At 35.2% G+C, this 15,886-nt stretch overlaps 2 protein-coding genes across 3 annotated transcripts; one reads left to right on the forward strand and one right to left on the reverse strand.

The window, feature by feature from the left end:
• Window positions 1-295: 295 nt before the first annotated feature.
• Window positions 296-3,796, forward strand: LOC114537441. 2 transcript variants are annotated; one of them, XM_028558481.1, is made up of 6 exons: window positions 296-451; window positions 1,043-1,184; window positions 1,611-1,803; window positions 1,877-2,024; window positions 2,118-2,177; window positions 2,321-3,796. In XM_028558481.1, exons 4-6 carry the CDS (start codon window positions 1,916-1,918, stop codon window positions 3,067-3,069), a joined length of 918 nt encoding a protein of 305 aa, XP_028414282.1. In that variant the 5' UTR covers window positions 296-451; window positions 1,043-1,184; window positions 1,611-1,803; window positions 1,877-1,915; the 3' UTR covers window positions 3,070-3,796. The 2 variants fall into 2 exon arrangements, with proteins under 2 accessions (XP_028414282.1, XP_028414283.1); XM_028558482.1 differs by having other exon boundaries at window positions 1,611-2,024.
• A 3,809-nt stretch (window positions 3,797-7,605) lies between these two features.
• LOC114537471 lies at window positions 7,606-12,471 on the reverse strand. The gene is made up of 15 exons (XM_028558506.1): window positions 11,814-12,471; window positions 11,592-11,700; window positions 11,215-11,438; window positions 11,024-11,073; window positions 10,833-10,914; window positions 10,501-10,677; window positions 10,282-10,427; window positions 10,108-10,216; window positions 9,840-9,923; window positions 9,459-9,639; window positions 9,300-9,389; window positions 9,068-9,206; window positions 8,926-8,994; window positions 8,638-8,825; window positions 7,606-8,573 (listed from the first exon to the last, which is right to left on the reverse strand). The coding sequence occupies exons 1-15, from the start codon at window positions 12,327-12,329 to the stop codon at window positions 7,915-7,917; spliced, it is 2,823 nt and encodes a 940-aa protein (XP_028414307.1). The 5' UTR covers window positions 12,330-12,471; the 3' UTR covers window positions 7,606-7,914.
• Between the last annotated feature and the right edge of the window lie 3,415 nt (window positions 12,472-15,886).

A 15,886-nucleotide genomic window follows, 5' to 3' on the forward strand; every position in this document is an offset into this window, starting at 1 on the left:
AGAAGAGATCCTTTGGGAGAAAGAAAAACTCGGCTACAAAACACCAGAGGTACTCGTGCAAACAATGTAGTGGTTACTTACTCAGTAGTTTGGTCTTCGGGGCAGGCAATAGCATCACCAATGGAAATGGACGACTTTAACACCGGTTTCACATGTTCTAAAACGCTTGAAGCATGGGTTCTAAATTTTAGAACGTCGCAATTAAGCGTCGCCAGATTATAATCTAAATAATCTAATCCGCACGCGCAAAGCAAGCTGGGATAACTATTACAACGTGTTGAATATAAACAAAATGGCGACAGAAAGGGGTTGTTATGCTGTCTTGACCGATGAAAAAAAACGAATTCTTTGTGAATATTATGATAAAGGCATGACCACAACGTCTCCATGCATGCATGCTTTCATTGACCAAGCTGCGCAAGAAGCGAATCTTAGTGTTGATAAAGTCAAGGTTAGTGAATTTGTTCTAATATAAATAAACCCTTCAAATGGCAAACGTTATGTTATTAAACGTTTGTGATCGTTTCACAACAAAATTAATGTTTCTAGGTGTATATAATAATGCTTTAATTACTTGGTTTCGTGTAAATTCAATTTATATTTAGTACGGTGTTGTAAAGTTATGCCTGTTTATCGTATTTATAGCATTTGAGTATCCTATATTATACATTTTATAATGAACTAATAATGTCAGATTGTTTTCATTCGTGCAATGGTAAGGATGTAATTAAATTATATTACATAATTACTTGAAAGATGGAATGTTCCATTTAAAAAAGCGAATAGTGAAAGCAACCATGCAATAGAAAACTATTTGAAATAAAAAGATTCTATTGCACAATTGGCAGAATATATATTTGTTTAATACTAGTTGACCAAAAACAACTACCCCAACTGTAATTAAAAGACATTAAATTAATGTGTTCTCTAAGCATGTATTTTGAATATCTAATTATAGTATATAATGGTTAATGCTTCTGCAAATGCATGGGTCAGCATGCCATGACTACCCATAATGTGTAAAATAAATTATTGTTTTTAGAAATGGATAGGAAATGAAAGGAGAAAGCGAAAAGCAAGCTCTACTTTTGTAAATGATTTGGAAGAGAGACAGTCCAACAAGCCGCCATCTAAACGTGCAATCACTGGATATAATCTTTTCTGTTCCCAAATGATGAATTCAGGTTTTAGTATTCTTCTAACATGTGACTAATTTAAAAAATGTTATACTTGAGCAATGCTAAACTTTAAACTCTGTCAATGCAAAAAAATAATGAATAATTTACCATTAAGGGTCTTTAAGTTGGTACCTTTTCTTTGTAAATACCACATGTATTTGTTATGTGCAGTATAACCTGGGCATTCATCAGTGCAAAAACATGTTATAAGTTCCATGAACAATTTGACAAACACAACAGAAGCAACCAGGTGGATTGCTTCTGATTAGAACTTCTGTAAATCTGCAAATGATATGCCAATTAGGTTTTAGTCATTTCAAATCAATATTTTTAAAATAGGGCTGAAACCAAAAAAGTATTAAATAGTATAACAATATTTAATCTGTAATTTTGTATGTAAAATGACTTACATAAATGAAATCTAATATTTAGACGAATGCCAAATGTTATCAAGCAAGTCAGCTAAAATGAAGTTTGCAGTTGATAAGTGGAAATCACTTTCATTGGAAAAATGTGAAGAATGGAAAGAAAATGCTAGAGAACTTGCTAATAATTGCACAACAGAGCTAACACCAAAACAAAAAAAGCTCAAGTATTGAAAGCAAAGAAACAACTAATAGCACAGGTATACATTTATATTTCATACAAGTCATTCTAGTTAATAATATAAAACAAATTAGTGTTTTATATCTTTTTAGTTGTCATATTTGGAAAGCCTTGGTTGTGATGCATCGGTCATGATTTTTGAGCATGAGTCAAAAGAAATTAGCCACTATGGTACTGGCAAAGGTCTGAAGTACCTTAGTGAGAACAATGAGGCAACAATAAAGTTTATGGAATTTTTTGGTTTGTATGAACAGTACATGTGTATGTACATTTATGTTTTAAATACTGACTACAGATGTTTAATCATTATTTGTGTTCTTATTTTTTTTGCAGAATTCCCGAACGAAAAGTATTCAGCATCAGATGTTGCTGCAATGTTCAACAGAAAATACCGTAAGCTTAGCATAATTTACATTTATATTTGTACAAAATATAATTATTCAATCATCACTCATGACATGCGTCGAATGCCAAACTAATCTATTTAGTACCTATATATTGTAAATTTATTATGTGTATGTATTTCTGCTTGACAGGTGAGGCTTCTGGAAAACTTTGTGCTCGTGTACCTTACCATAAGGGTGGGTTTGAGGTAACAGGGTTACCTGATGGTGTAGAGTTCAAAAAGCCAACTTCCTATGGTGCTAATACCATTCAAGCCATTATGAAGAATTCAGAAAACATAAAGTTTTTCATCGTTGAAAATCAGGCTAGTGACCGTGAAGAAACACTTCAACTCACTTCAAAGCATTCCCAAGCATTAACAAAAATTGTAGACAGTGACAAAATTGGTAGAATTTTGTCAGGAGAAACGTCAATTAAGAAGGACGATTTAGAAGTTGCTGACCCGGATTTATCTGCAAGTGATTTCCAAGTCCTGATGACAGATTTACACAGTCATTTTGAAAAGGATGCTATGTCAGCGCTTATCGCGAACTATCAGAGCAGTTTCAGACACAAAGGTTATATTCTACCAGTTTACACCGAGACAGAAGACCCATATTGGCTTTTCTATCATCCTGGGACCGCAACGGAGATAGAATCTCTAAGTCCAGAAGACAGCATTTCAGGATATTGGCTGGATAAAGCGACCTCAAATTTAGAATTTAAACTTCTCCATAAAAAGACATCAATCAAAGCCTTAAATGTGATTTGTTTTGATGGCAATCTGGGGTCGTTGCGGCTGAAGAAACATTTGCTCCTATGTAATCGTACGACAATTGTTCTACCAGTAGATTTTGACACTTCAATTGTGAAGTGTTTGGAGCATCAGGGATTTTCTTAATTAAGTATATTGTAGTTAAGATTTGAAGTTAATTCAAGCGGCTCTTTGGCAGACTCTGCTGTTTGTAAATATCATAAAGAGAAATGAGAGCTTCTGATTGACTGCGGATGCCACAAGCTCGTCCCAACCCAAATTTTTATCGTCATCATAGGGAAACACTGCATTTGTATTGGGCTTGTATTTACAAACTATCTGTTGTTACGTTCATCATGTTCTGCTCAATGTTGTAATTAAGTAAACCATGTACATTAAAGATTACTTTTTTGAAATACACCAACAAGCGACATAATCTAACTTACGTTTGAGTGTGACCAAGCACCCCAAGATAGGGCAAGGTGATGTTAGAGTGTTCGTTAGAGCGCAGTTATTAAATTAGAATGTAAATGAAGCACTCAAAAATACATTGGAGTGTGAACAAGCTCTGTGCGTATGATTTGTTTCTAATCTAGTACCCAGTCCTTTAGTAGGACAAACATGTTTACACGACCACATGACCTGCTTACAGGATCTCATGACCACATCTTAGGCTAAGATGTAAAAATTACACAAGAATCAACATGATCTAACTTACGTTTAAGTATCAATTTGAGCACCCCACAATGCGGCAAGTTAAGGTGACCTACGCTATGTTAGTGTGGTAAAGCACCCTAAGATGGGGTAAGTTGACATAAATTAAATTAGAATGTAAATGAAGCACACAAAAATACATTGGAGTGTGAACAAGCTCTGTGCGTATGATTTGTTTCTAATCTAGTACCCAGTCCTTTAGTAGGACAAACATGTTTACACGACCACATGACCTGCTTACAGGATCTCATGACCACATCTTAAAGATGTAAAAATTACACAAGAATCAACATGATCTAACTTACGTTTAAGTATCAATTTGAGCACCCCACAATGCGGCAAGTTAAGGTGACCTACGCTATGTTAGTGTGGTAAAGCACCCTAAGATGGGGTAAGTTGACATAAATTAAATTAGAATGTAAATGAAGCACACAAAAATACATTGGAGTGTGAACAAGCTCTGTGCGTATGATTTGTTTCTAATCTAGTACCCAGTCCTTTAGTAGGACAAACATGTTTACACGACCACATGACCTGCTTACAGGATCTCATGACCACATCTTAGGCTAAGATGTAAAAATTACACAAGAATCAACATGATCTAACTTACGTTTAAGTATCAATTTGAGCACCCCACAATGCGGCAAGTTAAGGTGACCTACGCTATGTTAGTGTGGTAAAGCACCCTAAGATGGGGTAAGTTGACATAAATTAAATTAGAATGTAAATGAAGCACACAAAAATACATTGGAGTGTAAACAAGCGCAGTGCGTGTAATTTGTTTCTAATCAAGTACCCAGTCCTTTAGTAGGACAAACATGTTTACACAACCACATGACCTGATTACAGGATCCCATGACCACATCTTAGGTTAAGATGTAAAAATTACACAAGAATCAACATGATCTAACTTACGTTTAAGTATCAATTTGAGCACCCCACTATGCGGCAAGTTAAGGTGACCTACGCTATGTTAGTGTGGTAAAGCACCCTAAGATGGGGTAAGTTGACATAAATTTAATTAGAATGTAAATGAAGCACACAAAAATACATTGGAGTGTGAACAAGCTCTGTGCGTATAATTTGTTTCTAATCTAGTACCCAGTCCTTTAGTAGGACAAACATGTTTACACGACCACATGACCTGCTTACAGGATCCCATGACCACATCTTAGGTTAAGATGTAAAAATTACACAAGAATCAACATGATCTAACTTACGTTTAAGTATCAATTTGAGCACCCCACTATGCGGCAAGTTAAGGTGACCTATGCTATTTAGTGTGGTAAAGCACCCTAAGAAGGGGTAAGTTGACATAAATTAAATTAGAATGTAAATGAAGCACACAAAAATACATTGGAGTGTGAACAAGCGCAGTGCGTGTAATTTGTTTCTAATCAAGTACCCAGTCCTTTAGTAGGACAAACATGTTTACACGACCACATGACCTGATTACAGGATCCCATGACCACATCTTAGGTTAAGATGTAAAAATTACACAAGAATCAACATGATCTAACTTACGTTTAAGTATCAATTTGAGCACCCCACTATGCGGCAAGTTAAGGTGACCTATGCTATGTTAGTGTGGTAAAGCACCCTAAGATGGGGTAAGTTGACATAAATTAAATTAGAATGTAAATGAAGCACACAAAAATACATTGGAGTGTGAACAAGCGCAGTGCGTGTAATTTGTTTCTAATCAAGTACCCAGTCCTTTAGTAGGACAAACATGTTTACACGACCACATGACTTAATAACAGGATCCCATGACCACATCTTAGGTTAAGATGTAAAAATTACTCAAGAATCAACATGATCTAACTTACGTTTAAGTATCAATTTGAGCACCCCACTATGCGGCAAGTTAAGGTGACCTACGCTATGTTAGTGTGGTAAAGCACCCTAAGATGGGGTAAGTTGACATAAATTTAATTAGAATGTAAATGAAGCACACAAAAATACATTGGAGTGTGAACAAGCTCTGTGCGTATAATTTGTTTCTAATCTAGTACCCAGTCCTTTAGTAGGACAAACATGTTTACACGACCACATGACCTGCTTACAGGATCCCATGACCACATCTTAGGTTAAGATGTAAAAATTACACAAGAATCAACATGATCTAACTTACGTTTAAGTATCAATTTGAGCACCCCACTATGCGGCAAGTTAAGGTGACCTATGCTATGTTAGTGTGGTAAAGCACCCTAAGAAGGGTAAGTTGACATAAATTAAATTAGAATGTAAATGAAGCACACAAAAATACATTGGAGTGTGAACAAGCTCTGTGCGTGTAATTTGTTTCTAATCAAGTACCCAGTCCTTTAGTAGGACAAACATGTTTACACGACCACATGACCTGATTACAGGATCCCATGACCACATCTTAGGTTAAGATGTAAAAATTACTCAAGAATCAACATGATCTAACTTACGTTTAAGTATCAATTTGAGCACCCCACTATGCGGCAAGTTAAGGTGACCTATGCTATGTTAGTGTGGTAAAGCACCCTAAGAAGGGGTAAGTTGACATAAATTAAATTAGAATGTAAATGAAGCACATAAAAATACATTGGAGTGTGAACAAGCGCAGTGCGTGTAATTTGTTTCTAATCAAGTACCCAGTCCTTTAGTAGGACAAACATGTTTACACGACCACATGACCTGCTTACAGGATCCCATGACCACATCTTAGGTTAAGATGTAAAAATTACACAAGAATCAACATGATCTAACTTACGTTTAAGTATCAATTTGAGCACCCCACTATGCGGCAAGTTAAGGTGACCTATGCTATGTTAGTGTGGTAAAGCACCCTAAGAAGAGGTAAGTTGACATAAATTAAATTAGAATGTAAATGAAGCACACAAAAATACATTGGAGTGTGAACAAGCTCTGTGCGTGTAATTTGTTTCTAATCAAGTACCCAGTCCTTTAGTAGGACAAACATGTTTACACGACCACATGACCTGATTACAGGATCCCATGACCACATCTTAGGTTAAGATGTAAAAATTACTCAAGAATCAACATGATCTAACTTACGTTTAAGTATCAATTTGAGCACCCCACTATGCGGCAAGTTAAGGTGACCTATGCTATGTTAGTGTGGTAAAGCACCCTAAGAAGGGGTAAGTTGACATAAATTAAATTAGAATGTAAATGAAGCACATAAAAATACATTGGAGTGTGAACAAGCGCAGTGCGTGTAATTTGTTTCTAATCAAGTACCCAGTCCTTTAGTAGGACAAACATGTTTACACGACCACATGACCTGATTACAGGATCCCATGACCACATCTTAGGTTAAGATGTAAAAATTACACAAGAATCAACATGATCTAACTTACGTTTAAGTATCAATTTAAGCACCCCACTATGCGGCAAGTTAAGGTGACCTACGCTATGTTAGTGTGGTAAAGCACCCTAAGATGGGGTAAGTTGACATAAATTAAATTAGAATGTAAATGAAGCACACAAAAATACATTGGAGTGTGAACAAGCTCTGTGCGTATAATTTGTTTCTAATCTAGTACCCAGTCCTTTAGTAGGACAAACATGTTTACACGACCACATGACCTGCTTACAGGATCCCATGACCACATCTTAGGTTAAGATGTAAAAATTACACAAGAATCAACATGATCTAACTTACGTTTAAGTATCAATTTGAGCACCCCACTATGCGGCAAGTTAAGGTGACCTATGCTATGTTAGTGTGGTAAAGCACCCTAAGAAGGGGTAAGTTGACATAAATTAAATTAGAATGTAAATGAAGCACACAAAAATACATTGGAGTGTGAACAAGCGCAGTGCGTGTAATTTGTTTCTAATCAAGTACCCAGTCCTTTAGTAGGACAAACATGTTTACACGACCACATGACCTGATTACAGGATCCCAATGACCACATCTTAGGTTAAGATGTAAAAATTACACAAGAATCAACATGATCTAACTTACGTTTAAGTATCAATTTAAGCACCCCACTATGCGGCAAGTTAAGGTGACCTACGCTATGTTAGTGTGGTAAAGCACCCTAAGATGGGGTAAGTTGACATAAATTAAATTAGAATGTAAATGAAGCACACAAAAATACATTGGAGTGTGAACAATATGTGTGCATATAATTTGTTTTTAATCTAGTACACAGTCCTTAAGTAGGACAAACATGTTTACACGACCACATGACCTGCTTACAGGATCCCATGACCACATTGTATTTAAATATGAATTTACACTTTTTTATCTGCGTGTGTCTTAGTGACTTCACTTGTTTATTCTAGACTGTCATCGGAGCTTTCCGAATCGTCCTCGGAAAAATCCAGCAATGGCGTGTCTTCTTCGTCTACTTCGTCATCGAAACTTGAAATGGATTCAAATTCTCTTCCCATACCTTTAGCACACGAATGTTCTGCTTCAATTTTTCTGATACATACTTCATTCATCATTATATCTTCCACATTGAGGTGCTCAGAAAGGTTTGACTTCAATAAAAATAATGCGTTATATATTTCAACAATTTCTTGCTTTGCCATTGCAATTAAACCATTCACGAGCTTTGGTTGATCCCCAGAGTGCGTGATGCAGTACTTATCAAGTTCTTCTTTTCTGTCCACGTAGTATCGAAACAGCCTTTCGACTTCTAAAAGCAGAATACTCTGTTCTTCTTTGCACCTTTCTAAGAAATTATGTGAATCAATTGCAGCTCTCTTCACAGCGGAGGGCACTGTGTCGTTGGTTTGTTGGTGATTTAGGTGGGAGTATATGACGGAATTTGGATCTTTGGCTTCCTCAAATTGCATTTCTGCTGGTAATTCTTGGATCCAGTCTTCCAGTGAATTCAATGATGCATTGTACCTGGTAACTGCAGCTTTGATGGCATTGGTTCTTTGTGAAATTTGTTTGGACAATTTGACTGCAATTGCTTGCCCATCTACCAAAAAATATTAAAGTTATAAAAATACACTACCTGAAAACCTTCCTGTCGTATACATTACCTGCGTACTTGTTCTTGAGAGAGATAAGAAACATTCTTTCAACCGCTGAAGAGTAGGTCAATTCCATCACAGACTCTTGCCTTCTTTGTTCAAGAGAAATGGCGGCGGCGTTGAACTTACTCTCTCCAGTTTTCCATCTCTTTTTGAGTTTTTGTTGTTTTTCTATACGCTGAACAGCTTTTAAAACCCTATTAGAAAAGAATCCATGAGACAACGTAACAATGTTGAGAATGCAATACACTAGTAAGCTGATTCATCAAGTTATAACCCTCGACAAAATTGTTATACTTTTTGCTTTTTTTCACCACATCTGTAAGTTGGCTGTGATCTCCTTCTGGAATATTTCCAATCTGAGCTCTAGGAGACATTAAAAAGAAGATCATTAGTTATAAATTAAGTTAAATATACAAATGTCCAAAAGTAGAATTACCTCAGTTGGTAAAGATGGAGAAGATTTTGAACATATTGTTCCTCCCATGTCAACGAACGCATTTTCTTGGAATTCCTTTCTTGAATACATTTGCGTTCCTCTTCCATCCAAGTGTTAATAAGGAACGGATCATATGCAACTAAAATTATTACGAAGTTATTATACCGTATATTCTGTACATTTTTGTTCTTTTATAGTCAGTACACTAATATAAAGGCTTTATTTAAATTACCTGGCAATTTGGAAAATAGTTCTTGTATTTGCGACAATGTATGCACTATTATACTTGAGCACCTTTTAAGTTTCGCTTGCAATGAAGTTCCTGAACAATACAATTGTTGCACATTAAAATTATTTTACACACTTATTTTTCCTAAAGACAATTCTATACCGAAATTTCGAAGCTGACGAGCACCATAATGTAACAAAGCATCAGTTAGCACATCTGTTCGTCGTCCAGCACTCATTTCTTTGGTGATTGAGGAAAACCCTCTTAGGTAAGACCACAGCCTTTCAATGCCTTCACCATCTGTCAGGCCATACCCTTCTTGTCGTCTTGGACTAAATTCTACCTGAGAGGTTCAAATATTGAAGTTCAACAGGTAGGTAAAGTATGAACTTCATGAAGTACATTAACAATATTATCAGCGATACTATATAGTGGCAGTCTTCTTTATAACCTTTGAAGTAATAAAGCTGTTGATTTAATCAAAGCCTTGCTATTTACCATCTACATTAGTAGAGACTAGTGGTTAAAGAACAAATAAATCACCTGGCATGATGACTTATGGCCATAGCAATGAAAAATAGGTATTGCAAACCCAATGCGGTCCAAAATATCTTGTCTTGAATTTTTCTAAAGAAATACCATACTGCATATACATTTTTGATTTGCCAAAATACATGTCCCAATAATGCAACTTAGCAAAAATGCATTGAAAATTTGAAATGTTTTTAGTTGTTTGCTAAATAAAATCGAATTTGTTGAAAAAACAGTCCAGTATAAGAATTCAATTAGTTTTACTAGTACATTTGTTTACCTTTAAATGTGCTACCAATGTGCAAGCAATATCATATGTCATTCTAATCTTGCAATTTTCATCTGAAGTCCTGATTACTCGCTCTAGCTCATGTACAGAGTATGCAATTCTGTAAAATGATTAACTATTAACATGTGAAACATATATGGGCAATTTGTACACACATTACTGTACCTTTCACCATGTTTGATATTTATAAAGCCTTTTGGATAATCATGTCTGCATACACGACCAAAAACACCTTTCTCATCATATAATCTATTTTTTCCTTTGGACCGAAGCATACTGTTAACTTCCCCAGCCTTAAACTCATTGCAGCTCTAAATAATAGAAAAAGACTTAATAAAAACACTTTCAGTTGTTCAAGATTATTGGTTCAAATTGCATACTTACTGTATCAGCTTTTTTGGCATTGGATGTATAATTTTCAACAAATTCATCAACATCAGTTTGATTTGCGAACATAGTCAGTTGATGCCGTGGGGGAAGAATACATTTGGCAGCAGACTTTTTTCGCACCAAACCAAAACAAGCATCCATAGATTCTATAAGAATACCAGATTCCCCTTCCTATAAGAAGAAATTCAAGTTACTTGCAAAACTATTTTTTACAACGCCATTTGTGCAAAGACAATGTTTACTATATGTCTATATACAGGTAATACAGCTCTAAATCAAACCTGAAATTTAATGTGGCAGTTAATTAATAAATACTACCACTGTACCTTAGGACAAAGAGGACATGAGTGCTTTGTGATGGTTTGTTCTCTAATGGGAAAGCCAGTTCCAAGCAAATACTGATGATAGCTAGATTTTAAATATATATACAGCATTATATGATATGCAAACATATAAGCATTCTACATTTCTGAATTTACAGTACCACATATCAAAAATAATTATATAGTTACTCTACCGATATTCATCAAATGAATCAGTATTTAGTGTGGAGTAGATATTGTTAACCTGCCAAAAAATTGTGATCTGGTGAGCCATTAATAAGATATGTGTATGTTATGTTTTTTAATATAATGGTCACAGTGGTGGAAGTCTAATGTGAGCCTCTAGTAGCAATGATAATGCATGTTTAAACAAACAATACTATACCCATTTTGGAAGAGTTGATTTTTTGGAAAAAATTCCTAGCGCATCACAAAACTTTTTCAGGGAAACATGACACTCCAATAGAAGAGTTCGAGCCAGCTCCATTAATTGAACCTGGAAAGCAAGAGTTGGTCTTGTTGCACTTCCTGGCCATAACTTCATTTTCATCAATGTTACAGCATCCTTCTCACAATCACAAAACAGTATCTGTTTATGATGTTGGCGACCTAAATATCATACAGAATTGGCAACTAATTATTCAATCTAAATCATGTTTGAATTTCATGGATAAACTCTATCCTGAGATGTATGGAAACTCCTTTAACAATAACAACAACTCTTACAAGTATATATGTGTTTATACAAAGGAAATTAATTACCAAACTGATCAATGCAAACAACATTTCTAGGTTGGGCTGATGGACAGTTTTGTTGATGCTCTCTTCCAATGACAACATGATTGACAAAAAATGGCACAATGTTTTCATCCTACATATAAAAGAAAACAAAAATGACACTCTATCCTCTTTTTCTGGATTGCATGGTGTTTTGCTAACATTTACTTATTTTCTACATGAAAATAAAGTATGAATTGCATTTACCTGAAGCTTTTCCAAAACATGGAAATAATTTCGTCGCCCGTGAATATTTTCAGCACATAATAGGCAGAAATACTGCTCAATGCCACATTCGTTACAACGAACATCAACCTGATTTTGCCCACATTCACAACATTTCTGGCTGCTATTAAAGAACCCCTCGGCCTCTGTCTCAATTCGGCCGTTTAACAGTTCTTCCCGAATATTTCCCCAGCTACTGAACTCTTTAAATCTCCGTTTATTGTGTTGAGACGTTACAGGGCCCTCCTGATCTGACTCGTCAAATATTTCCTGTTCAAATGTGCCTTGATTTATATTATCCACCGCTGAATCTAACTCTCCTTGGCCATATTGTCTATCAACACTTCTGTCACTAATTGTATTTTTCCGAACTTTTAAAGAAAAGCTTTTTCTTGATTTTTTTCCCGACGTTGAAACACTCAAAACACTGATTTTCGCCGCTTTAAAGCGCTTTGGACGCTGTGATGTGGATAACATAGCACTTCGACGAGCCGCCATGTTGTTATTTACTTTCCCGCCGGTCCTGGTAACTAACACTGAACTAACGAAAGCGTCGCTTAGATTATTTAGATTATAATCTGGCGACGCTTAATTGCGTCGTTCTAAAATTTAGAACCCATGCTTCAAGCGTTTTAGAACATGTGAAACCGGTGACTTTAACATTGTCGAAGCGGACAATGGCGTTGCGATACAACACAAACTTCTTTGCTAACGAAGACCAGACAAGGTGGTTTAAATTGCAAGCCTCGGAATTTCAAACCACGATTGTTTTAAACTCAAGGAGAAAGTTGCTTCGGGAGTACGCAAGCCGAAGGCCTTATTTTATCTCTCGGTGAAAACCAACAGACGACCACGCGAACAATCATGGAAACGATGATTCCACATAATCGAGAGTGATTCAGATACTGACAAAACGTTCATCGAACTGTTATAATTGTTATTGTAAAAAGTTGAAACGTTAATTGAAACTGTTTTATTTTGAAATTAAGTTGAATTTTGTGACTTGAACTCACGAGTGCAGAGTGCATGTTTTTTTCCAAATTGCACTCGAAACTATGCACGATTATTGTTTATTAATTATATATTTTCTTTAATCTTTTGAGCATGGATATAATTACTAAATTTTTATCCCAACAACACTTGGAAAATAGTAAATTTAGAATTATTATAATTTAACTTCCGCTATTTACATTTTGTATTTTGAACGCTGATTGGCTAGTTAGAGTGAGTTTTTATTGGCTATGAGGAAAAGTACAATTACAACTCGCAATTAAAGAGTGGGATTAAGGAGGTCTGGCAGTTTCTTCTTTAAATTCGGATAACTATAAATTTAATCCTTTCTATAGTACTACGCAGGTTATTCTGAGAAAAAAAGTTAAGAACACCAGACGTACCAAATGATGCAAAATGGACGATTTTTTCAAACACGATAACTAACCAGGTTTTAACGCTGGAACGAAGGCATTCGTTTTATTTAGAGTCTACAAAAAATAAAACTTTTGCAGTATTATAAACATTTCGCAGGTAATAAATATAAAATATCTCACTTAAACTGAACGGAATACAATTGACTAAGCCAATCGTCCCCCTTTGCTCAGGGTAAAACTCGAAATGATAAAACTTTTCATCTATTTCTCGCCTTCCTTATATATCTTTTAAAGAATAAATATTCGGGATCGATTATGGATTTAAGATTATACTCTTGAAGTTTTTAAAACAGGGTAAATCGTAATTTTTAGTGCACTGGATCTCAATGCTGAAATCGAAGTACTCTTAACCAATGAAATCTTTAAATTTGAAATTGATGTTTACTTGGCTAGCATATTGAAACCTTATTAAAACCTTTTTTTGTATTTTAGGTGCCGTACACTTTGGTTCTACGCATGCTTGGAGAAAAACGCTGTAATTTATTTCCAAAAAAAATAGAAAAATAACAAAGAGAGAAAAAAGAGTGAAAAATAAAAACTTTACAGCGGGCCGTTGGGACATTTTGACATCTGTGCCTGATTTGCCGAGCACTAATTCTGCTCGGAGATTGTACCCCAGGTTATTTTGACAGAAAATAGTCGAAATGTAGCAAAAAAATTTTCGTTTCAATTTTTTTTTCTTGTATTCAATTTTTACCTGCGAAAATTTTTTCTTGTGTCCAAACTTTTTTGCTTTAAACCTTTTTCTTGTGTTACAATTTTTTGCAGGTTATTTTGACAAAATGGTCGCATTCAAAGTCGCCAATGTTCTTAATCATAGACGGTAGAGTTTTTTTGTCAATTTTTTTTTCCTGTGTCCAAATTTTTTTTCATCTCGATTTTTTTCCTCTATCCAATTTTTTTCCTTTCCTTTTTCTTGTCCAAATTTTTTTCCACCCAAAATTTTTTCACGTGTCCAATTTTTTTTCATATGTCCAAATTCTTTTTGTGTTAATTTTATTCTTGTGTAACAATATTTGTGTGTTTACAGCGCGTTGGTTAAACGGTTTGAGACCTGCGCCTTATTTGCCGTGTAAGAGTAGATTGCCCGGAGATTGTACCCCTCGTATCAATTTTTTTCTTCCCTGCCAATTTTTTTCGTCTCAATTTTATTTCCTGTGCTCAATTTTTTTCATGTCAATTTTTTTTCTTGTGGCAAAATATTTTTTCGTTTCAATTTTTTTCAGGTGTCCAAATTTTTTTTCCTCTCAAATGTTTTCTTCTTTCAAATTTTTTTTGCATGTCAATTTTTTTTCATCTCAATCTTTTTCTTATGACGAATTTTCGTCCATTTTTTTTCCACCCAAAATTTTTTTACGTGTAAAATAATCTTTTTCATGTGTCCAATTTAATTTTTTGTTGTGTGACAATTGTTGTTGTGTAAATGTATTGTAAATCTAAACCTAACGTATAGTAAATCTACATAAAACCGGTTTGCCAAGGTTAAGTGTGAACTAGCCTATATATCTCAGATTCTTATCCTAGATTGCAACGGCCATGATCAGACACACCTTTTTTCCCGACATTGGCACCGCATTTCTTCTAAAGAAGGCTGATTAACATCATCTCCGTCACGATCTTGGAGTTTTCGTGCCCTGGGGAAAACGATCATCTCCCTGACTTGTTCTAGGTGCAGGACTATGGGCAGCTTTCATAGAGTGGAAACGTGCGAGTTTCATAAAATATCACATCAAAACATGCACGGCAACAGGAAAATTATAAATTATTGATGTAACCCTCGATCTGTTAAATATAATGGAGAATTCCAATCGTGTTTGAAGCCAAAAAATATTCAACTTTATGTGCATAAGAATTATAGAACCATATTACGTAACATCCACATTGCAAAAAACGGTGGTGTCAAACGTTGTGCAACAACTTATTTTTATTTAAGATATTTTTATTTATAGTAACGATATACTTCATGATTAGTCTTTAAAGATTGCTTTAAATTCGAAGGCTGTCTCTACTGCACCAGAAGTCTCTGGAAGTGTTATAGTGCTTTCATCGCAGAGATAATGATCGTTTGCAGTAATACGGAGTTTACGATTCACGACGCGGCTAGAGAAGACGCGTTAAAAGACGCGGCTAGAGAAGACGCGTTAGAGAGGCTTGGTAACAAAACGCGGCCCAAGCCAAATCCCATTCTGTTCCTTACGTTACCAAACACAACGCGCTAGCATAATATAAATGGAAAACGATTATATTAAACGAACTTCGTGATTGAACTTTTCGAGAAACAAACCGGCAGTCCAAATTGCACTAGTGCCTCCTGTACTGGAAACACAAAAGGTTCAGCCAAGAAGAAATAGAAAATGATGAGCTTGTGGTTGTAATTCGTTGTTTATTAATTTATGCAATCTCGGATATGTATTTTGTAATCTTCCAGTTCTAGGATAAAAATGTGGACGCTACTAATAAATTACTAAATTTAACGATCGAATACTACAGAAAATGTAGTTAAAAGAATAAAAAGAATAAATTCATTACACAACAAAAGATAAGATCTTATATTCACGTTTTGAATGAAAAAATATTCGATATTCGATATTGAAGTTCGTAGCGTAGTGATCACAACGTAAAATAGAC

The sequence above is a fragment of the Dendronephthya gigantea genome, unplaced genomic scaffold (assembly GCF_004324835.1).
Source record: "Dendronephthya gigantea isolate DGI-Jeju-01 unplaced genomic scaffold, DenGig_1.0 000157F, whole genome shotgun sequence".
NCBI lineage: Eukaryota > Metazoa > Cnidaria > Anthozoa > Malacalcyonacea > Nephtheidae > Dendronephthya > Dendronephthya gigantea.

Excerpts from the sequence above, each read along its gene's own strand:
- LOC114537441 (XM_028558482.1), top strand. The coding sequence starts at position 1,916 with ATGATTTTTGAGCATGAGTCAAAAGAAATTAGCCACTATGGTACTGGC. Across the intron at positions 2,025-2,117 it reads AAAGTTTATGGAATTTTTTG|AATTCCCGAACGAAAAGTAT; the intron begins GTTTGTATGAAC and ends TTTTTTTTGCAG. Across the intron at positions 2,178-2,320 it reads AATGTTCAACAGAAAATACC|GTGAGGCTTCTGGAAAACTT; the intron begins GTAAGCTTAGCA and ends TCTGCTTGACAG.
- LOC114537471 (XM_028558506.1), bottom strand. The coding sequence starts at position 12,329 with ATGGCGGCTCGTCGAAGTGCTATGTTATCCACATCACAGCGTCCAAAG. Across the intron at positions 11,701-11,813 it reads ATGTTTTGGAAAAGCTTCAG|GATGAAAACATTGTGCCATT; the intron begins GTAAATGCAATT and ends TTTTATATGTAG. Across the intron at positions 8,995-9,067 it reads CTCCATCTTTACCAACTGAG|AGCTCAGATTGGAAATATTC; the intron begins GTAATTCTACTT and ends AATGTCTCCTAG.